This window comes from Herpailurus yagouaroundi, unplaced genomic scaffold (genome assembly GCF_014898765.1).
Source record: "Herpailurus yagouaroundi ecotype Mexico unplaced genomic scaffold, PumYag 182, whole genome shotgun sequence".
Taxonomy (NCBI): domain Eukaryota; kingdom Metazoa; phylum Chordata; class Mammalia; order Carnivora; family Felidae; genus Herpailurus; species Herpailurus yagouaroundi.
The window spans coordinates 10217647-10240323 of NW_024412413.1; the positions used below are offsets into that span (position 1 = coordinate 10217647).

The 22677-nt window shown below is 53.1% G+C and overlaps 1 protein-coding gene across 8 annotated transcripts in view; it reads left to right on the plus strand.

Annotated features, from left to right (window-relative positions):
* PLA2G6 (phospholipase A2 group VI) overlaps positions 1-22677 on the plus strand; it is a 56948-nt gene continuing 34271 nt past the window's right edge. Inside the window, exons 1-2 of one of the 8 annotated variants that reach the window (XM_040490851.1) lie at positions 1-92; positions 11052-11305. In XM_040490851.1, coding sequence (XP_040346785.1) covers positions 11097-11305 — 209 coding nt within the window. In that variant the 5' untranslated portion in view covers positions 1-92; positions 11052-11096. Of the gene's footprint in view, positions 93-6721; positions 7021-10921; positions 10952-11051; positions 11306-22677 lie in introns of those variants that run through there. The other 7 variants (XM_040490854.1, XM_040490855.1, XM_040490853.1 and 4 more) reach the window with 7 other exon arrangements.

The window sequence follows — 22677 nt, forward strand, 5'->3', positions numbered from 1 at the left end:
GATTGGCGGAGGGCCGTGGTCGGACCGTCACGTGGCCTCGGGCACGTTTGTTTGCGGAAGTAGGAGGAAGTAGATGTGCTGAGTAAGCCGAGGTGAGTGACGGCCCAGGGGAGGCGGGCCTTGAGGGCCCTTCCCAAACCTCCTCCGCGCCCCAATTTCGGTGGTCTCCACCCGGACCCTCCTTCGGACCTCCTTTGTGTTCCCCGGTTTTTAGTCGTGTCCTCCATTGGCCCTCGTGTGACCCCCTGAGTGCCCGCAACTTCCGCCCTGGGATCCCTCAGCGTCCCCAACTTCCATCTGTGACAGCTCTTGTCTCATCTCGAGCTTGTGACACCCCCACCCCCTGGGTCGCCACCTTCGACCCTGGGTCCGTCATTAGTACCCCGGTCTCCTTGATGTGTCTCTCCTCTATCCTGACTTCCTTAGTGAGGCCTTCCCCGTCTCCCTCCAGCTCCGGTGCCTCTCAATGCCCTCAGCTTTCACTCTGGGCCGCGTTGATCGACCCGTTTCCTTCCTGTGCCTTTGTCAGTGCTCCCCACTTTTCTGCCTCTGTATTCCCACTTGATCCCTCACCTCACCTCTTTTCTGCCTTTCTCCATTTGTGTCTCCCTTGTTGTCCATTTTACTCTCCCCCATTTCTGACTCGCTTCTCCTTGCTTGTTGTCTCTCCTGTGTCTCCAGATTTCATCCGTCCCTGCTCCCCACCAGGTTCCCCATAGCTTCCTCACCCAGGGTCTCCCAACCCACCAATCCGTGTCCAGCTCCTGCTCCCAGAGATGCCCTGACATCTGGTGACAGGGAGTGCATGACCTGTGTGACCATGCAACTGAGATGGGCAGGCCCGTGAGTGTGGGACAAGGAGGGCACAGGGCTCAGGGATCTGTGCCCATTTTTTTCTTTTTTTTTTTTTAGTGGACTACGCATAAACAAATACCTTCCCTTCCCCTGAGCTTCTGGGTCTTTCCCTCACCTGCCCTTTCACCCACCCAACAGGATGTTAGGCAGGTTTGGGTTGGCAACACAGACGCCCCACCCTTGCGCTGAACGCAGTGTTTCTGTTATTGTCTCTGCTTTAAAATGTTCCTGGAGCGTGGAGGCTGTTTTCTGTCCCAAGTCTCAGTTTCCTTATCTGTGAAAGGGGGATTGTATTTCCTGCCCTCAGAAGGCTGCCGTGAGGTTGACGTTTTGAGAAAATGTAGCAGATGAAGCTTCGTAATCGGCACGGTCCTGTGCAAATGCATGGGTTGGCTATTGTGTCGTAGGCGGGAAAGGGAAAGGGATAAAAAGACAAAAAGCAAGGAGGAAAGGCAAGTAGGAGGAACATTGTCTTTCATTTAGCATTTGGCCGTATTTATGGCTCATCTGCTGTGAGTTAGGCTCTTTTGTGTGTTGCTGCTTTTACCATCCGTTCATTCCTCATTTATTGAACAACTACTTATGGACTGTTTATTGCGTTCTGGGCTCCTCTTGACGTAGCCAATGTCATTCCTATTTCACGTAAGGAAGAGAGGCACCAGGTGTTGAGAGGAGACTGGAGTCCCACCCTGAATACCGTACTTTATAACGCCCGGGTGATTGCCCTGCTGGGCAAGGGTCACTAGTGTTGTCTCAGGGCCCAGGGCACTTTTTCTCCCTCCTGTGGATTGCTTTCTCGTTAAGGGATAGCATCCTCAAAGGAGAATTTCCTTTTCACTCAGCAGAATGACGTCACCAAGAGAGAGGAAGTGCTGTGTGTGGGTCTGCAAACATGTGCTGGGTGTGTATGAACGGGGTGAGGGGGTGTAGTGAAGGGACTGTGTTACGAGCTTCACTTCATAGAGGGTGGCTCCTGGGAGAACATTTTAATAGACCCGTGCCTTAAATGCCTCTTGTCTTTTTTGATCCGTCTTCATTTTTGCGGGCGATCTCATCCGGTCTCATCGCTTTAAGCACCATCTCTACTCTGACAACTCCCAAATTTATGTCTCCAGTCCAGTCTAGGTCTTTCCCCTGGATGATAGACTCACCTGGCTTGCTCAACACCTCAAATGGAGGCCTTTCCAAGTTAAAAGCATTCAGAATTAAGCTCCTGACATTCATCTCCCGCGTCCCCTTCGGCCCTGCCCCACCTTCCCCCAAAATCTTCCCTTCGTCCCTGCCCCTTACTTTCCTATCTTTAGGAAATGGCAGTATTCTTTTTTCTTTTCTTTTCTTTTCTTTTTTTAATTTAAGTTTATTTATTTATTTTGAGAGAGACAGAGACAGTGTGAGCAGGGGAGGGGCAGAGAGCGAGGAAGAGAGAGAGAATCCCGAGCAGGCTTCCACACTGTCAGCGCAGAGCCCGACACGGGGCTCAAACCCACATACTGTGAGATCATGACCTGAGCCGAAGTCGGACGCTTAACCCACTGAGCCACCCAGGTGCCCGTTCTTTCTTTTTTAACGATATTGTTTTGTTTTGTTTTGTTTTTTGTTTTTTTTCTAAATTTATTTGTGAGACCGAGAGAGACAGAGCACGAGTGGGGGAGGGACAGAGAGAGAAGGAGACACAGAATCCGAAGCGGGCTCCAGGCTCTGAGCTGTCAGCACAGAGTCCGACGCGGGGCTCTAATTCACAGACCGCTAAGCCGAAGGGGGACACTGAACCAACCGAGCCACCCAGGTGCCCCAGAAAATGGCAGTATTCTTCTTCAGTTGCTTAGACCAGGGCTGTGAGGTTATCCTTGAAGCCTCTCTACACCCTGCCGTCCAGCCAGTGATCTGTTAATGTTGCTCCTTTACTCCAGGCCTTGCAATGGCTTCTCCTCTCACTTGTACATGCCTGGCGCTCCATTACCCCGCTGACCTCATTGGCTCCCTTGCTGTGCCCGGAACTCATCAGGCATGCTGCAGCCCCAGGGCCTTTGCACTCGCTCTTCCTTCTGCTTGGAAAACTCTGCACCTGGGTGTCCGTACCATTTCTGCCCTCATTTCCTTTTAGTCTTTATTCAAGGTCACGTCCTTCGTCAGGACTTCCCCGGTCACCCTGTCCAAAATTTCAGTCTCTACCCCCACACTTCCTATCCCCCTTCTTTGGTTGACTTTTCTTCTCAGCATCTAAGTAGCACCTAAAACCAACGTATCTGTGTTGCCCATTTATCTTTTTTTTTTTTTTTTTATAGCTCTCTCTAAAATAGAAGTTCTAGGACGGCAGGGGTTTTTGTCTATGTTGCTCACACCAGCGGAATCTCTGCTGTTAGAACAATGCCTGCCACAGAGTAGGGCCTCGATAAATATTTATAGAGTGATTCATAAAATGGGCCACCCTGTACCTAGGCACGAGCCCAAAGATCTCTTCAGGCGATCGGTGTCTCCCGTCCTTGGGAGCCCCAGCAACACATCTGGGGCAGCCCGCTGTCAGCTGTGGTCCAGCCAAGCAGAGCAAATGAAAAAAGAAACCTTCTCCTCCCTTGAAGGGCGTTTGCCTCTGGCGCGTGTGAATGGCGCTGCGTTTTCAGACGTGAGCCTTAGCTTTCGGAGGACAAGAGGTTGACTGTCGAGCCACGCGGCCACTTTCCGTTCAGGCTTTCTCCTTGAAGGCAGTTTGAGGATGACGAGATGGATGGCGTGCCAGCGGCCGACCCCTTGGGTGCAGAGCCTGGCAAGTTACATAACGTCCTGTGCCTCGGTTTCCCGTGTGCAACGTGGATAGAAGTACACCTTCTCTTAGGAGAGTCGTGAAGATTAAATGCGATGATTGCCTCAGCCACATGGTGAGGTGCTGGGTGCCCCGTGGGTGCTGAGTGCACGTGGCAGGGTTGTTTCCTGAGGGACGGGAGCCAGCTCTCCTTGTTCCTCGTTCACATCAGGAGTTTGGGATGCGCTGGGATCAAAGAGAACATCTGAAGGAACCTTTTGGTTTGGAGGCAGCTTTGGCGGTCCAAAGGGGGGATGGAAAGAAAGGACATTTGACCTACCCCTACTTACATCCAGTCTTGTCTCATGCACTAATGGAGCACCGACTGTTTGCAGGCCCTGTGCGTACCGCAGTTCAGGAGTCCAAAGAAGAAGCCACCAAGGGCCACCTGCCTGGGTGGCTCAGGCGGTTAAGCTTCCGACTCTTGATCTCAGCTCGGGTGTGGATCTCAGGGTCATGAGTTCAAGCCCCGTGTTGGGCTCCGCCTGGGGCGTGAAGCCTACTTTAAAATTTAAAAAATTAAATAAAAGGAGAAGAAGCCATGAGTCCAGCCACCAGGCAGTACCTCCCACTTCTTTTCTCTGGGCCTCGGTTTCCCTGTGTGCCAGACAGGGACAGCACCCGCACCTTCCTTCCTTCTCGGGTGTTCGTGAGCTTTGGGACAGCCAACAGAGGTGGGACGTGTTTGCCAGCCATAAAGTGGGGTGGTCTCGTGAGAGGGCCTCATGAGGCGGTGCGCTCACGTGTTGAGAGGTGCGGCCGGCGGGGCCGAAGGAAGGAAGGTGGTGCTCGGCCTGGGCTCGGTGCCCTGACCACCCTGCCCGGGCAGTGGACCGGGGGGACACATCAGCCGCACAGGAGGGATCGCTGGCCCGTGCCAATTGTTCCAATCATGGGACATCCTGTCCTAAGCAGCCGGGGCTCGGGAAGCCTGATTTACAACTCGAGCGGTCCTGTGTGTGCTCCCAGGATCCCCCACGAGGCCAGGCCTGTGAGGTCAGCTTCCTGGCCCGGCTGCCTGTGGGATCCTGTCACGCACCTCTCCCGGGCAGCTGTCCCGGGCCTCTGGCTGGGCTTCGTCCAGAAGGAAGCAGAGGGCTTAAAGAGGTCCCCTGCTTAGACTCGGAATGAGCTCAGCTTCAGGTGTATAAGGCCAGACTTTCCAGACCAAAGCTCGGTGCCACTCGGGAAGCCCAGCAGGTGCCCGTGCTCGTGACCTGAGCCGAAGTCGGACGCCCAGCCGACTGAGCCACCCAGGCGCCCCGAACCATGTATTAAAGATCCACTATTCATTGGGAGCAGCGTGCCATGTGCTTGGGTAAAAAAAATAGAGGGTAGCAACCCAAGCCAACAGATGCACCGTCATCATCACGGGAGAAAGGCTCCTTTGGGGGAGCCGCTGGGCTGTGTGAGGGTGTCCGCAGGGCTGAGAGTAGGGGAGGCTTAGGGTATGACTTTTAGATGCGGTGTCCTGTGAGCCGGTTCTTGAAGGACGCGGAGGGTTTTTTCGTTTGTCTGACGGTGCGAGCGTACCATGAGGCCGAGGAGGAAAGCAGGGGAACACAGTCTAGGCAGGGGTGTGTGTGCAGGTGCGGGGAGGCCTGGGGTGGGGGGGGCATGTTCCAGGAGGTCTCTGGTGCAGCGTGGCTGGAGGAGGGGTGCAGGAGGTGGGCTCGGCCAGCTCCTGTGGGCACTTGCCTCCCTGGCCCGGAAATTGGGCTGCCTCTGGAAGGTGGTGGGAAGTCTGTGGGCAGGTGGGGGCATCCGATCTGCATCCTGCGGTAGGCACAGAGGGGCTGTAGGGCTGGACAGGCCGACCTGGCTTTCGTGTCGCACGGGCAGCGAAAGGATATAGTGCAAGCTGGGAGTGTTGCAGGGGGGACCTGTGTGGCACCCTGAGTCTCCACAGGGGGCAGCTGGGCCTTGAAGGACAAGCAGAAGCTGTGACAGAGATGAGAGTGGTGGCGGGGGCAGGGAGAGGACGATCCAGGTAGGACAGGTAGACAGTTTGAAAACGCGGGGCCACCCCTGTCTCTGAAAGAGAGAACTGTCCCAAGGAGGAGGACGGGGGACGGGGCCCAGGACCTGGCGGCTTTGCACTTCCTCCCTTGCTTGACCCCTGCCTGGGGTCCCTCGGGGACTTCCCGGCAGAGGTGGAACCAGACATTTGGGGACGGAGTTCTCCACAACCACCGCTGTAACCAGCCCACGTGCTCCCTGTTCCTTATGGCACTTCTTCAGCTGTGTCGTCTGCAAGCTAATTAATTAATTTAGAGAGAAGAGAGCGAGCAGGGTAGGGGCAGAGAGAGGGAGAGAGAATCCCAAGCAGGCTCTGCGCTGACAGCGGGGGAGCCTGACGTGGGGCTCAAACTCCCAAACCGTGAGATGGTGACCCGAGTCGAAACGAAGAGTCGGAGGCTCAACCCACTGAGCCTGCCCCCCGCCCCCCCAGGCGTCCCCCGAGCACGGCTTTAAATTAGATGCTGGCAGAGTGGCTCCGTGGCGACCAGTCTTCATGTTGATCCAGCAGTGCCCGTGGTGCCCATCCACACCGCCCAGGCCCCGTGAAGGTGCTCGTCCCCGGACACGTCATACGGGCCGTCTCCCTATCTTCCCACAGGTTCTCTTGTGCTCCGTCTGTGGGGTGGCCTTTCACCCGGGGCCCCCCTGCAAAGTTCAGCTCAAGAATCACGTCCTGCAGTCCTCCTTTCCTGACTCTTCCCCCCCCCCACCCCCCCACCAGGGGACAGAGACTGGGCTTGGGTCCCCCCGGGGCTGCTCATTTTATGAACCCAACCGGCCGCTTCCGGGGAACTCACCAGAGACGCCACCCGTTGGTTCCAATCTGCCTGTGACCCCAGTACTGTTTCTTTTTTTGTTTTGTTTTCTTTTTTGGCGGACATCGGTATGTCCCACTTGAACTTGCCCTTCCCACACCCACAGTCTGAGGCCTCCGAGGGCCTCAGTTACTTTATCTCTAAAATGGGGACACTAGGACGCGTCCTTCCTGCCTGACAGGTCCTCTCCCCTAGGGGCGCCTCACCCAGCAGAAGAAGACTCTCTGAGTCTTCCCTGAAGAAACCAAGCAGGCGGGCTGGGCCTTTGACAGGGGATGGGTCAGCAAAAATAAGGAGAAGAGGCCAGAGAAATCCGGCCTCACTGAAGGGAAGACGTAGGTGACACCCGGAAATCGCAGGAGTGCAGAGGCGGGACTGTCAGCGTCCCCCTCACCACAAAAGCTCTTGCTTTTCTGCGTGTGGCATCTGAGAGCTGCTCAGAGCCTTAGGTGCCCAGGAGCGGACAGTCCCTGCCAGATGACCTTGGTGTCCCCTGCGCCACCACCTACGTGCAGGGAGCAAGCCCAGGTGAGGAGCCATAGAGACCGGGTGTCAGCAGATGAAAGCGAGTGTTGATGATCTGGGGAGGGAGGTCAAGGGCAAGTAGCTGTGAGAAGCCAGAGCGGGAAGGAAGGCAGGGGTGAGGGGGGTGGGGGGGGCGCTGTTCCCATGGCAGCCTGCTCCCCAGCCCCGCGTGCCCCCCGCTGCAGCCGCGTGCTCCCCCCTGCAGCCTCGCTGGAAACAACGTGGGCTCCAAGGTCAGGGGCAGGATGGGAGGGAGAGCGCAGAAGCGAAGCAAGAGGGAAGCACAGGCATGCGCTCTGTCTGCTTCTCACTTGCTGCTTTCCGGGCTGGTCTGTTATGATTGTTCCAGGATGTGGCCCAGGGGTTTCATTTCCTTTCTTCTACCTTGTGATAAACAATGGCCCCTGTTTGTGTGCCCACGGTCGGCCAGCGTCTGGGACGCTTTCCCTCCATTGTGTCATTTCACCCTCACGCCCACCCTGGAAGCCTCCGGGTGATGGCCAGACCTGTCCTTTCTGTGGCCAGGCTGTCGTCAGCATGTGGGAGGCAGCCCGGCCACCAGCCCGGCCACCAGCCTGAGGAAGGCGTCTTCTCCTCTGGGGCCGGATGTCTGCTTTTCCATCCAGCTGGTCGCCCGTGGTGACTCTCCCCTCAACCTCCAGTGGGCTCATGGGCGCTGGTGCTCTGGACTGTACCCACTGCCTCTGAGCCCCTCTCCTGGTGCCACCCGCCTGCTCTCTGGGAAGCCTCTGTGCTGCTTTTCTTTTTTCTTTTTTTTTTCTCTTTTTAAAAAATGTTTATTTTTGAGAGAGAGGGAGAGACAGAGCATGAGTAGGGGAGGGGCAGAGAGAGAGGGAGACACAGCATCCAAAGCAGGCTCCAGGCTCTGAGCTGTCAGCACAGAGCTCGACGCGGGGCTCGAACTCACGAACCGCGGGATCGTGACCTGAGCTGAAATCAGAGGCTTAACTGACTGAACCACCCAGGCGCCCCTGTGTTGATTTTCTAAGCTGGTCCTGACCCCCGTGGGTCCCCATATCCCCAGCTGTGGGCCCCAGGGGCTCAGCCTGCACTCCTACTTTCTTTAAAAAAATAGAATCATCACACACACAAAATCCTTTTCCATTCCATTTGACAAATAGGAAAAAGGGGGAGAAAATGGCCCATGAACCCAATATCCTCATCTCCCCTTAGTATTTTGGTATTTTTCTATCCCTTCCGTCGTGGTTGTTGCATAATTTTTACTCAGTTAAATTATGTTTTCACAGGCTTGCTGTGGGCCACGCCTGTGCCAGGGGTGAGTGCACGTTGGCGAAAAGACCAAGCACCTGTCCTTAAGAAGCTCAGACTCTCTCTAGAGCCAGCGTGTGTGGCTCTAACTCTTGTCCTTCACCCACTCGCTGTGTGACCTTGGGCCCATTGCTTTACCTCTCTGTTCCTTGATTTTCTCATAGGTGCAACGAGGATGATAATGGTAACAATTTCATAGGGTGGTGGTGCAGATTAAAGATGAATATATGTCAAGTTCTTGACCCAGGGCCAGAGAGCACCGAGAGGCACATGAGTGTTTGGTCTGGCTGGTGTGATGTCAGGCAGGAGGATCAAGAAGAGGAAGGACATAGCAGATAGACAGCTCAACAGTGGACAGGCAAGGCAGTGCGAGACAGCCCTGCTTTCTGGAACCTTGTGAGGTTTGGAGCCCAGTGGGTGGGACCGACCGGGAGAGGCGGCGCAGAGAGGCAGGGGCCTTGCGGTCAAGTTTGCAGTTCACAGACAGCACAGGGAGCGTCGAGGACTCGACGCCACAGAGCCTGTAACACCACCGCGTGCTTCCTGAGCTGTAACGGTCACCATCACTGTCTCTCGTGACTCCAGGGGCTCTCTGGAGTAAACACGGCGGAATTTACGATTCCTGTAATGTTGGGTGTAGAAGTTACTTCCGTTTCTGGGTGAAAACAAACATTGTTGCCGCGCACACTGATGCGTGTGCCACGCCTTCTGTCTCGGAGGCGTCTTTTCCAGGGACAATTTCCCATGCCGTCTTTTGGGGTCCCTCCCGTCTCCTCTGGCTATGGGGGGGGGCGCGGGCCCCCCCCCCCCCACAGCACCTCTGTCCTTTCCGCTCCCAAGGGCAGGAGAAAGAAGGACCTTGGCACAGGTCTAAACATTCTTTTTTTTTTTTTTATTTTTTTATTTTTTAAATTTTTTTTCCAACGTTTTTTATTTATTTTTGGGACAGAGAGAGACAGAGCATGAACGGGCGAGGGGCAGAGAGAGAGGGAGACACAGAATCGGAAACAGGCTCCAGGCTCTGAGCCATCAGCCCAGAGCCCGATGCGGGGCTTGAACTCACGGACCGCGAGATCGTGACCTGGCTGAAGTCGGACGCTTAACCGACTGCGCCACCCAGGCGCCCCAGGTCTAAACATTCTTAAGGAAGTTTTCATTTAACCTCAGAGCACACGAGAGGTGAGCACTGTCCTCACTTTAAAGGGGACACTGAGGCTCACAGCCTGCTCCCGCCACATCTTATTACTGATCATAAGAGGAAGGCTGCTGCACAGCTCTAGAGCACTTTCAAAACTCTGCAAGCACGGTCTCCGAGCCTCAGTTTCCTTATCTGTCAGAGGGAGGGCGATCGGAGTAAAGAGGACTAATAACGTTTATTGAACGTTCGCTGTCTGCAGGTTCTGTTACTGGGCACCGTTACGGTTCTCACGGTGCACATAAGGACACTGAGACACAGAGAGGTTAAGTGACTTGCCCGAGGACACACAGCTGGTAAGGATTTGAACACAGTTTTGCTCCGGCACCCTGCCTCGTGTGGTTTTCTCAGAATGGAATGAGACAGTCACGTAAGATGCTTGGCTCAGGGCCTGTGGCCCAGTCAGTCAGGGCTCAGTAAACATCCCCTGGTGTAATTATCGTCACCTTCTTGTTCTTTTTATCCCCAAGCTCGATCCTCTCCTCAAGAGCTGGGCCAGAGTGTGGCCAGTGTCCGTTCACATGTCCACCCTCCCCCGGGGTGCCCACACTCCCGACCCGGAGCCAGAGGGCAGCCTGTAGCTAAATGTCACCCAGCTTTGGTGGCCCTGCCCCAGGAACGCAGTATGCTTTCTGGGAGCCTAGGCAACAGTGAGACGTCTGATTCTGTCGTCCCAACTGGGAACAGTTTCCACGGCAGAAACCGTGACCCTTTGAATCTGACACGTAAATGTGTTTCCATCCAAACACACGTTTGTGGTGTGTAAGTCTTGACGTTCACGTTCATTGCCGAGGCACTTGGGAAGCCGAGGCACTTGGAGACCAACGCTTCCAGTCCCCCCACCCCCGATGGAGTGTGGGACGATCCTGGTCCCCTTGCGGCTTCTTGTAGAGACGGGACGCTGGCTTCGTTTGCAGAATTGAAATGACTCATGGCAAGCTTTCTGAATGCTCAAATCCTGACTCTGAACCTCAGGTAGCAAGAACCCCTCCATCTGGACAGAGCAGTATCGTCTATGTGTATTCATGTCTGCCATCTTCTTTTTTTTTTTTTTAAGTTTATTTATTTATTTTGAGAGAGAGAGAGAGAAAGAGAGAGATTGAGAGAGAGAATCCCAAGCCGACTCCATGCTGTCAGTGCAGAGCCCGACATGGGGCTCGAACTCGCGAACTGTGAGATCATGACCCGAGCCGACATCAAGAGTCGGACACTTAACCGACTGAGCCACCCAGGCGCCCCTTTGTCTGCCGCCTCGTTGAGTGACACGGCTCCACACTACAGACGAGGAAACTGAGGCCTCGTTGGGGAAACTGGTCAGGAAGCAGGAGGGGTCTGGCCCCCTGGGTGTGGTGGCAGCTTCCCATCAGGCCTTCTGACCCCCTACCCAGTGTCATTTCTCTTTCTCTCCCTCCTTTCCAGGTCCCTCCAGGCCCAGAACCAGCAGCACTGGTGGGGAGCGATCTGGGAGCCTGTGCAGGAAACTGCTACCCTTGGTGAGGTGGGCATGGGAGACCGAGCCCAGCTGACCAGAGACCCCGTTTTCTTCCAGACCGAGGGGGCAGGTGGCAGGGCCTCCCCACCTGCCCCGCGGAAGATGCAGTTCTTTGGGCGCCTGGTCAACACCCTCAATAGCGTCACCAACTTGTTCTCGAACCCGTTCCGGGTGAAGGAGGTGGCTGTGGCGGACTACGTCTCGAGTGGCCGGATTCGGGAGGAAGGGCAGCTGGTTCTGTTCCAGAACTTTCCCAGCCGCACATGGGACTGCGTCCTGGTCAACCCCAGGAACTCACAGAACGGATTCCGGTGGGTGACGACGGGCTCCCACACGCACCTCTTTCCTTTGACTCCTCGCACTGGAGGTCCCTTGGGCAAAAAGCAGCTTCTTTGGGCCTAACATCTGAGGGCTCTGGAGTGGGGTGGGGGGGGGCACCTTCTAGTCTCTGCAACTTCTGGCCTGTCAGGAGCCCCGCAGCAGGGGCGTGGGGATAGAAGCCTAGGCTTCGTCCTGCCTCCAGGCTGGACCCATGCTGCGGGAGGGAAGGAGGAGGGACAGGAAAGCCGAGAAGGGTCAAATCGGGTCAGGTCGAGGGATCACCTGTAGCCCTGGATCTTTAAAGGCGTGACTGTCCTCGTAGGGGCCGGCCAAGGTGCGGGAGAATGTGTAAGGAGTGGACAGCGCTCACTTTTCAGGGCTTGCTGGGTCTCCCGTGGGCTGGAAGGAAAGGGTGGGAAGCCAGGACAGGGCCAAGAGAACTGAGCCAGCTGCAGAGCCGAGTGGCGCAGGGGTGGAGAAGTGGCCGAGCACCCGAAACGCAGGGTCCAGAGGAGCCTGGCAGACTGGCACTGGGCTAATGCTGATGGGCCTTTTTCCATCCGTTCATCCATCTGGCCGGCCCACCGTCCATCCCTTCACCACACACCGGGCGTCTCCGGTGGCTCGGGAGTCCCGGGCCCTGGGCCAGGCCCAGCTGGCGCTGTGAGACACGCTTCGTGTCCTTACGGAATGTGCAGTCTTTGGGGGAGGCCACGTGCACAGCCAGGCACCGTAACAGCCACGTGCAGAGAGCCGTGGCAGGGGCGGACAGTGGGGACGCGGGAGGTGATCGCTTCCCGATGGGCTACTCCGAGCCTAGAATGGGTAGGAACGTGCCCGGCAGAGGAGAGTGGATAAGGTCATTCCAGACGTGCAGAGGCGTGGAGGTGGGGGGCGCCTGCAGGCTGACAGGCCGGGTCGGATCCCCGGTGCGTGCGAGGCTTTGGTGAGAAGTGAGGCCGGAGGGAGCCTCCGGGGCCGTTCCGATCGAGGAGGCGTGCCAGCAGGATCTCAGCGGCGAGCTGGGGGGTCAGTGTCCAGCCAACAGGAGGAAAGTGGAGGCCGCCTATCAGGGGAGAATCCAAGTCTGGCTCTACAGAGAAACTGAGGCAGAGGCCCCCACAGTGGGCAAAGAACACAGCTCAGCAGCCAGTGGGGACACCAGTTTTAAACAACAGAGCTAGTCCACACGCCAGGCACAGATGGGCCTGAGCGGATGGCCATCCTGCTGGCCTTGGTCAGGACAGGGCAGGCAGGCTTCCTGTGGCTCCAGAACTCCTCCCCAGGCCCGCAGCTGAGGGCGGCCGGTGGGGAACGCACAGCTGAGCAGGCGGCGGGTCCCCTCTTTGGAGCACCACTCAGCTTTGCTTTTGGGGCACCCAGCCCCGGGAGCTCTACCAGCCTCCCCCATCACCCAGGTCCTGTCCGCTACAAATGTCCTTTGACAGGGTTCCAGATCCGACTCAGCAAGCTCGAGCCCCACTTCCATCCGGGGGTTCAGCCCTTTGCCAACAGCTTATTAACTACATGTTTATTTTTTTCATGTATTTTATTTTTAATGTTTGTTTATTTGTTTAACAAATAAATAATATATTTACAAGCAGGGGAGGGGCAGAGAGAGGGAGACACAGAATCGGAAGCAGGCTCCAGGCTCCGAGCTGTCAGCACAGAGCCCGACGCAGGGCTCGAACTCATGAACTGTGAGTTCATGACCCGCGCCGAAGTCGGATGCTTAACCGACTGAGCCACCCAGGCGCCCCAACTACGTGTTTATTTACTACCTTTAATTAGGGGGCCACTTTATACTATTTTCACATATGGTACATGAGCACATCCTCCAGTGACCTTTAGAAGGAAGCAAGGAAAGCGGTATCCCATTTTATGGGTAGGAAAACTGAGGCTCGGGAAGATAAGGGAGTCATTCAAGGTTGCACGGGAAGCAGTGAAGAAACGGAACCTGTGTCCTCTGGTTCCTAAGCCTTTTCTCTCCCTGCGCCGTTGTGTTTTTCCGAGCCTTTGGACGGAATAGGGAGCGTCGGGTGTGGTTTCGAGCCAAGCGCGCGTCTCCTCTCAGAATTCCTGACCTCCCTCACCTGGCCCTGGACTGTTTCTCCTCTTCTTCTGACCTGCTCCCACCCAAGCGTTTCTGTCTCAGCAGATGGCATCGCCATCCATCTGCGTGGTTGTGCAATCCAGAAACCCAGGAGTGATCCTTGGTTCCTCGGGCGCCGTCACCCCCAGATCCGGGTCACGACTGAGTTCTGTCGGGTGCCCCTCCCAAGCACACGTTGAGTCTGCCGCTGCTTCTCCGACCGTCATGCTTAGGTTTGGCCTGAGTGATTTCTCCCAAGTGACAGCCACGGCAGACAGCTCTGCTCTGCAGAGACCCCAGGGGCCCGGGCTCTTGCTGTCTTGTTCTACCGTGGGTGGCCTTCATTCTCTAGGTCACCACCTGGTCCCAGGCGGGCCACGCCAGATTCAGCCATCACGGCCGTCTTCCCAGTCGGCAGAAAAGTGAAGCACAGGGTGAAAAAAGGCACCCTTCCTTCTTAGGGGCTTCCCGGAAGTTGCACAGAAGCCTTTCACCTGAATCCCTTTGGCCCGGACGTGGTGGTCACGTGGCCACAACTAACCGCAAGGGAGGCTGGGAAGCCGAGCCTTGTATTCCAGCCGCGTGCCAATCCAAAATCCGGGGCTCTGTTATTCTCCATTTTGCTGCCGCCTCTCTTTCCAGGCCGTGGTCATTGTACACACAGACTCCAGCTGCACCCCCCGCCCCCCAGCCTCTGGCTCTCCTCCCATCCTCTTCCAAGCTGCTGCCAGAGCAGAGCTTTCCAGAGCACAAATCTGATCCCTCCCTTCCCTGCTTCGCTCTTCAAGAACTCCCTGTTTCCTTAACTCATCAGCTGCTAGCCTTGCTCCTCCCTCTGGTCTCAGCTCTTGCCACCCTGTGCTCCTGGCTTTCGCCCAGACTCCTCCGTCGGCCTAGAATGCTTTCCTTTTCTTGGCCTGCCTCACTTCTGCTTGCCCTTCCCTGACCTTCAGGCTAGAGCAGGGGCTGCTGCTGTGTGGCCCCATAGCACCCCATCCCTGCGCTCAGTAGACTGCCTTCCTGGTGGACCACAGAGCCCGTGAGGGGGAGCAGCCGTGTGTGTCTTGTTCAGCCCAGTACAGTCCCCAGCACCCGGCCTTGTGAGATGAGCACCGTGTAGTCACGCAGCTTCGGCGGTATTTACGGAGGGCTCGCTGTGCGCCATGCCCTCTGTCCGGGACTGGGGACTGTCGGATTCAAGGCAGTCGGGGAGGTGAGCTGGGAAGCAGGGTGGAGGTTATGAAGAGGTGCAGAAATGGCCATGCCGAGGCCTGGGGGCGGGGGGGGTGAGGGCCAGAGCCCAGGGGTTCTCCTAAAGGTAGTCATTGCGGGGTCTCCCCCGCTGCTCCCAATCCCCTGCAGTTCGTAGAAGGAAGGTGTGGTGTTCTAGACTTCTCCGGGGTGCTGACGTCCTGCCTTTGAAAGGCCTCCCCCGCCTTTGCTCACCCAAAGGGCTCCGAACTGCCCCACGGCACACAACCCCGTTACAGGTAGCCAGGGAGGCTGGTCAGTCGTAGAGCTGGGGTCCAGACCCAGCATTCTGGCTCCGGGACCCAGGTCTTCCTTCCCCTCCCCCCGCCGGGCCACCGTGTAGTTCGGAGAGCTGGGCGGGACTCTGCTCGCCTGGGCCCGTCCTGGGCACCCCGGGCCTGACGTATGTTCGGTCCAGAGCCCTGGCTCTTCTGGTAGTCTCTGGGAGCGTCGCGTGCACATCCTGATAACATCCAGACTTACGTTCCTGCTGCGAATTCATGCCCCTTGCTTGTGACATGTGATCTTTGCTTCTTGAAAGGGGACTGATCTTCGAGGCAGCCCCCCCCCCCAACACTGGGACCTCAGACAAGCTGAGTGGCCTGTATCCTGGCTTGCTCCCTCCCTATTCATCCAGCCCACAGCCCACCCTCTCTGAGCAAAGCTGAACACAGCACACCTTCAGGAGCTCACACAGTAGCAAGGAAAGGTAGATCCGTACCCAGCATGCGGCAGGATAAATGTTACAATAGGAACAAGGAAAGCTCTTATGTTCCCCAAACAGACCTCCCCCTTTGCCCCTTCCTTCTCTGTCCTCACTGCCGCCGCTCTTCCCCACCCCATTTGCCCGACCCTTGGCTCCCTGCTCTGTGGGCGGGTCGTCCCCCACTCTCTTCTCCCTCGGCACTGTCCATGCTTCTGTCCACCCCTCTTGCCTTGGATCGCTATGTGTCTGTTTGCACCTGTGTCTCCCCAGCAGACCGCAGAGGTCCCGAGGGACAGCGCCTGGGTCAGTCATCTCCCCGAATGCCCGTGGTAGTGCCAGGCAGGCACTCAGGTGCGTGAGGAGTATTTGTCGCGAGTGTGGTTGCCCCCGCGTCCACTGAAGGTAGATGTGTCTTTAACAGGAGGGGTTAGGGGCGCCCAGGTGGCTCAGTCGGTTGAGCGTCCGACTTCAGCTCAGGTCACGATCTCGCGGTCCGTGAGTTCGAGCCCCGCGTCGGGCTCTGGGCTGGTGGCTCAGAGCCTGGAGCCTGTTTCCGATTCTGTGTCTCCCTCTCTCTCTGCCCCTCCCCCGTTCATGCTCTGTCTCTCTCTGTCCCAAAAATAAATAAACGTTGAAAAAAAAAAATTAAGCTTGTTAAAAATAGTGAAATACACCACACACGGAAAAGTACGTGCAGCTCAATGATCACAAATACCTCTGTAACCAGCACCCATGTCAAAAGATAGAACATTGCAGCACCCCGGAAGCACCCCTTTTGCTCCCTTGTCCCCCTAAGGGTAACCATTAACCCAACTTACTGGTTATTGCTTCTGTGCCCGCCTTGTTTGCTCAGCCTTTTGTTAGTGAGATTTCCACATGTTTTTGCATGGAACTGGGTCCGGCTTCTGTGCAGTACAATTCTGCACATCAGAGTTGTGGTAACTACATCACAGCTCACTTATTCATTTGTGTGTTGGTGGGAATTTGGGCTGCTTCTGGTTTTCTTGGTGTGCATGTGTGTGCATTTGTGGTGGGCATCTATCGGGGAGTGGAACCAGCTCCCGAGCTGAGGCCATACACATCCTGAGCTTCAGTGGATAATGCCCATCTGGTTTCCTGTCAGCGGTGAAAGAGATTCCTGTTACTTCTGATGTATAGTGTTGACAACTTAAAAAAAAAAAAAAATTATTGGGGTGCCTGGGTGGCGCAGTCGGTTAAGCGGCCGACTTCAGCCAGGTCACGATCTCGTGGTCCGTGAGTTCGAGCCCCGCGTCGGGCTCTGGGCTGATGGCTCAGAGCCTGGAGCCTGTTTCCGATTCTGTGTCTCCCTCTCTCTCTGCCCCTTCCCTGTTCATGCTCTGTCTCTCTCTGTCCCAAAAATAAATAAACGTTGAAAAAAAAATTAAAAAAAAAAAATTATTCTGTTGGATGTGTAGTAGTGTCTCGTTTTGGCTTTCATTTGCCTTTGCCTGATTACATACGAGTTTGAGCACCTTTGGATAAGGTGATGAACCATTTGGCACTCCCTTCAGTGAAGTACCTGCTCCATGCTCTTGAACACTTAAAAAATAAAGTTCTTTTTCTTACAGTTTTAGCATCTATATTCAAACACACACCTTTTGTTGGTTATGTGTGTTGCAGCCATCCCCTCATGGCTTACCCTTGTACTTTCTTCTTCTTTTTGTTTTAATGTTTATTTGTTTATTTTAGAGAGAGAGCACAACTAGGGGAGGGGCAGAGAGAGAGGGAGACACAGAATCCGAAGCAGGTTCCAGGCTCTGAGCTGTCAGCACAGAGCCCGACGCGGGGCTTGAACTCATGAACCACGAGATCATGACCTGAGCTGAAGTCGGACACTTAACCTTTTAAATTTTTAACATTTATTTGTTTTTGAGAGACAGAGAGACAGAGCATGAGTGGGGGATGGACAGAGAGAGAGGGAGACACAGAATCCGAAGCAGGCTCCAGGCTCTGAGCGGTCAGCACAGAGCCCGACATGGGGCTCGAACTCATGGACCGAGCCGTGAGTGAGATCATGACCTGAGCTGAAGTCGGACACTTAACCGACTGAGCCGCCCAGGTGTCCCAACCCTTGCACTTTCTTAATGCTGTCTGTTGACAAGAAAGAATTCTTAGTCTCAAGGAAGTCAGAATCTCTGATCTCTTTTATTGTTTGCTTTCATGTACCGTATAGGAAAGTTCTTCTCTACCATGAGGAGTTGAGGATATTTTTCTGTAGTTCTGTAGTATCTTCCCGAAGCTTTATTATTTTGCCCTTTGTAACTAGATTCATTATCTACCTGGAACTGATTCCTAGGTCATCATGTCTACTCTCAGGGCATAGAAGCTCTGAGGCCTCAGCTGAAGGCCTTGGTTTCACCAGGCTCCTTCCACCTGGTAGGCCTCAAACTTTAATCTCTGTTTTCTAACTAGTGAAAAACTGCCCCAGTTTCTGCTTGGCTCTGTAACCTCTCTGCTGTTTTCTGTTTGGTCTCTTTCTTCTTCCTCTTCTTTTTTTTTTAAAGTTTATTTATTTTTGAGAGAGAGAGCGAGCATGAGCAGTGAAGGGGCAGAAAGAGAGGGGGACAGAGGGTCCAAAGCCGGCTCTGTGCCGACAGCAGCAAGCCCTATGCGAGGGCTCGAATTCATGAACTGTGAGATTATGACCTGAGCCGAAGTTGGATCTTCAACTGACTGAGCCACCCCGGTGACACTGTGGTTTCTTGACACCTTGCTCCGCCTAGCTTAGGAGGGAAAATTGCTTGCAGGATTTTGGGCTTACTTCCCTGTAATTCCCTCAAGTTCTGGCCTTCTTGGAAAACTCTGAACACTGGCTTCTCGAATTCTGGCAGCGTCTGGCTGCCTCCCAGCCTTTGTATCTTTTATATCCTGCATCACAGGTCCCAGAGTGCCCTGAGTAGAAATGTGGGGCGTACCTCAGTGTGCCTTCCTCTTGTCTACAACCTTGGCCTGTATTCTTGTCTGCCTTGGGCTCCCTCCAACACCTTCATGTACTCGTTTGCATTAAGTCCTGGTTTTCTATTTGTTTTCAGCAGGAAGGCTAGTTTGGTATAAGCTCCTCTGTCCTATCCAGAGGTAGAGGTTCCTCCACAAATTTGATAGAGAATGTTTACGTTATCACTGAGTCAGGATGTTTGCCAGATTTACCCATGACTTCTTGTGTGAACCATAGACAGTTAAAAAATTTTTTTTAAGTTTATTTATTTATTAAAACAATTTTTTAATGTTTACTTTTTTTTTTTATTTTTTTTTTCAACGTTTATTTATTTGGGACAGAGAGAGACAGAGCATGAACGGGGGAGGGGCAGAGAGAGAGGGAGACACAGAATCGGAAACAGGCTCCAGGCTCCGAGCCATCAGCCCAGAGCCCGACGCGGGGCTCGAACTCACGGACCGCGAGATCGTGACCTGGCTGAAGTCGGACACTTAACCGACTGCGCCACCCAGGCGCCCCAATGTTTACTTATTTTTGAGAGAGAGAGAGAGAAAGAGAGACACCAAGTGTGAGTGGGAGAGGGGCAGAGAGAGAGGGAGACAGAGAATCCGAGGCAGGCTCCAGGCTCTGAGCTGTCAGCACAGAGCCCTACGTGGGGCCCAGACCCACAGACCATGAGATCATGACCTGAGCCAAAATCAAGAGCTGGATCCTCAACTGACCAAGACACCCAGGCGCCCCATTAAAAAAAAAAAATTTTTTTTTAGGTTTATTTGAACCATAGATAGTTTGTATGTATCTTGTTTAATTTTCAAACGTATGGGAGACTTTTCGTTCCCTTTTTGTTCTTGGTCTCTTGCTTAGTTTCACTGTGGTCAGAGAACATGGTCTAAATATTTTAAAGCTTTTGAGGGATACCTGGGTGGCTCAATGTGTTGAATGTCCGACTCTTGGTTTCAGCTCAGGTCACGATCTCACAGTTTGTGAGTTCAAACCCAATGTGGGGCCCTGTGAAGATTAGCATGGAGCCTGCTTGGGATTCTCTGTCTCCCTCTGTCCCTGCCCCTCCCCCACTTGTGTGCGCGTGTTCTCTCTCTCTCTCTCTCTCTCTCAAAAATAAATAAATAAACATTTTAAAAAAAATAAATATTTTAAAACCTTTGAAATTTGTTCAGATGTACTTTACGGCCCAGCTTACGCCTAGTATTTCGAACTTTTGTTTGCACGTGCTTGGAAAGAATATATACACACATTTTTCCTTATATTTTTAATCTTGTTAAGAGTATAGAGTTGACTTTTTTCCCATATTATCTTTGTCTGTTATTCCTTACATTTATTTGGAACATTAAGTCTCTTTCTACTTCATACAATTCTGATATATTTGGGTCTAAATCTGTCATCTTGTTATTTTCTTTGTTGTTGTTCTACCTGTTTTCTTTATTCCTTTCTTTCTTGTCTTCTTACACAGTTTTATTTTTGTTTCATTTTAGTTAGCTTTACCGAGATGCGATTTACAAAAATGAGAAATTTACCAACTGGAAGTGTAGCATTTGGTGAGTTTCGGTGACAGGGCACACCCATGTGCCATCACCACAGTTAAGATACAGAACATTTCTGTGGTCTCCAAAATTCCCTCCATGCTCCTTTGTGGTAAGTCCCCGGCACCCACCACAGCCCCTGGCAAACACCGATACGCTTTCTGTCACTAAGGTTTTGCCTTCTAATCATACAGCATGTAGTCTTAAGACTTTTTTTTCCACTTAGCGTAATGGTTTTGCAATTCATGATCGTTTTCTTATTATTCCATTTGTCCCCTCTCTGTCAGTCCGAAAGTTATGCATTCTGTCATTCACTCTCTCTCTCTCTCTTTTTTTTTTGTCATTCTCTTTCAGTGATAACTGTTGCGGGACAGTTCTCTGTGGGTCTCTCGTGTGTCTCGCAAGCAGAGACACTGACTTCCTCTGTTTCAGGTTATCTTTACAAGGAGGTTAATACAGCGAACAGCCTTAGAAAATAGAGATTGGGGACATTTGCTTCTTACTCTCTTGTGGAATAAAAATCATATCATCCTCCAGGGCAAAGCTGAGACAGATTTGCTTATTCACAATGGTAAAAGATTCAAGTTCCCTACACTCAGGGTCTCTCTCTTCTAATGCAACTTGAGCAGGTGTCACCTGGCCCTCTTCATGTCACCCTGTGGGAACTGGATCCCAGGGAACTGGCGCACACGCTGATACTCTGGCTACTGCTGTTGCTGGGAGTAACAATTTGGCCTTTGTCTTGGATCCAGGAATCTTGTGTCTTCTGCCAGCATCCATGAAACTATGTCAGGCTAACTTGTTAGTTTGCAAGTAGGGCAAAATCGGAAACCCTTCCCAGTTCTTGATAGAACCCTAGAGATCGGAACACACATCCTTGGACTGACTGAAGTACAATTGATACATTAGTGTCTCCCAGAACAACAAATGGGTCCTAGAACTTTTTAACCCCATTTGTTCCTCTCTAGGCTTCTATACCATTTGTTTTTGTTTTTGTTTTCAACGTTTATTTATTTTTGGGACAGAGCAAGACAGAGCATGAACAGGGGAGGGGCAGAGAGAGAGGGAGACACAGAATCGGAAACAGGCTCCAGGCTCTGAGCCATCAGCCCAGAGCCCGACGCAGGGCTCGAACTCCTGGACCGTGAGATTGTGACCTGGCTGAAGTCGGACGCTTAACCGACTGCGCCACCCAGGCGCCCCTCCATTTGTTTTTTTAATTCTATTTTTATTTTAAACACAAGACATGATGCCACCAACACTTATTTAGTTTCACCCACAAAAATGCCATTTTCCTGGTACTTCATTCCCCCCCCCCCCCGTATCTTAGGCCATCGATATGGGATCAAGTTCCTTCTATCTGGAGAAAATCCGTTTCTGTTTTCTTTTGTGTAGGTCTGCTAATGACAAAGCCTCTCTCTCTTTCTCTTTGTTTGTGTGACGAGTGAAATGTTTTAATACCAGCTTCCTACTTAAAGGGAAGCGTGCTGGTATAGAATTCTCATTGACATTTATTTTCTTTTAGCTCTTTAAGATGTCATTCCACTGTCTCTGGCTTCCACTGCTGAGAAGCCAGCCGCCAGTGTTTGAAGACAACTTTTTCCTCTGCTATTTTTAGTATTTTTCTCCACGCTTTGTTTACAGCCGTTGTAATATGGTGCCTGTCAGTTGCTGCTGTGTTTCAGTATGTTGACGGATGTGCGTCGTCCTCTGTTACTGCTGTGTAACAAACTACCCCGGGACTTGCCTTAAAACAACAATCAATTGTGTAGCCCACACACATATGCAATTTGAGCCAAGCTCAGTGGGCAAAGCTCTTTTCTACTTTGCATGGTGTTAGCCAGGGTGGCTTGACTGCAGGGTCCACTTTTTTTTTTTTTTTTTTTTTTAATTTTTTTTTCAACTTTTTTTTTTTTTCAACGTTTTTTTATTTATTTTTGGGACAGAGCGAGACAGAGCATGAACGGGGGAGCGGCAGAGAGAGAGGGGGAGACACAGAATCGGAAACAGACTCCAGGCTCCGAGCCATCAGCCCAGAGCCCGACGCAGGGCTCGAACTCACGGACCGCGAGATCGTGACCTGGCTGAAGTCGGACGCTTAACCGACTGCGCCACCCAGGCGCCCCTGCAGGGTCCACTTCTAAGATGACTCACTCACAGCTGGCAGGTTGGAGCTGGCTGTTGCCTGGAAGTTCGTCCAGAGCTAAGGGTCCAAGGTCAAGAGTCATCCCTGTGGGTTGTGTCAGTTTTCCCGTAGCATGATAACTGGGTCCCCAGAAAAAAGAGGTGGAAACTTCCAGTCTCTCAAGACCTTGCTCCAGAAACTAAAGTGGCATCACCTCTGCCATATGCTATTGGCAAAACAGTTACAGAGTCAAATTAAAGGGTAAAGAGCCATAAGGCACCACTACTCAATGGGAGCGGTGTCAAAGAATTTGGGGGCCATGTTTTAAAACCCTGCAGGAGGTCCCTAAGTGTGAATTTCTATTTTTGTGTTTGTGTGGGAGGGCGCGTAGATATTTTCAGTCAGTCTAAAAAAAGGTTTCATCAATTTTGAAAAGTTCACAGACATGAACTCTTCAAACATGGCTTCTGTGCCGTTCTTTTTCTGTTCTGTTTCTGTAGTGCCACTTATATGTGTGGTCGATCTTTTCGTTGTATATTCTGTGTCCTTTTTCTCCTGTCCTGCCTTTTCATCCTTAGGCTCTTCAGGCTTTATTCTGTTTACTCTTTTCTGGCCCATGTTCCTATTCACTGGTTTCTCTTCAGCATTTTCCAGTCTGCTTTTTTTTTTTTAATGTTTATTTTTGAGAGAGAGA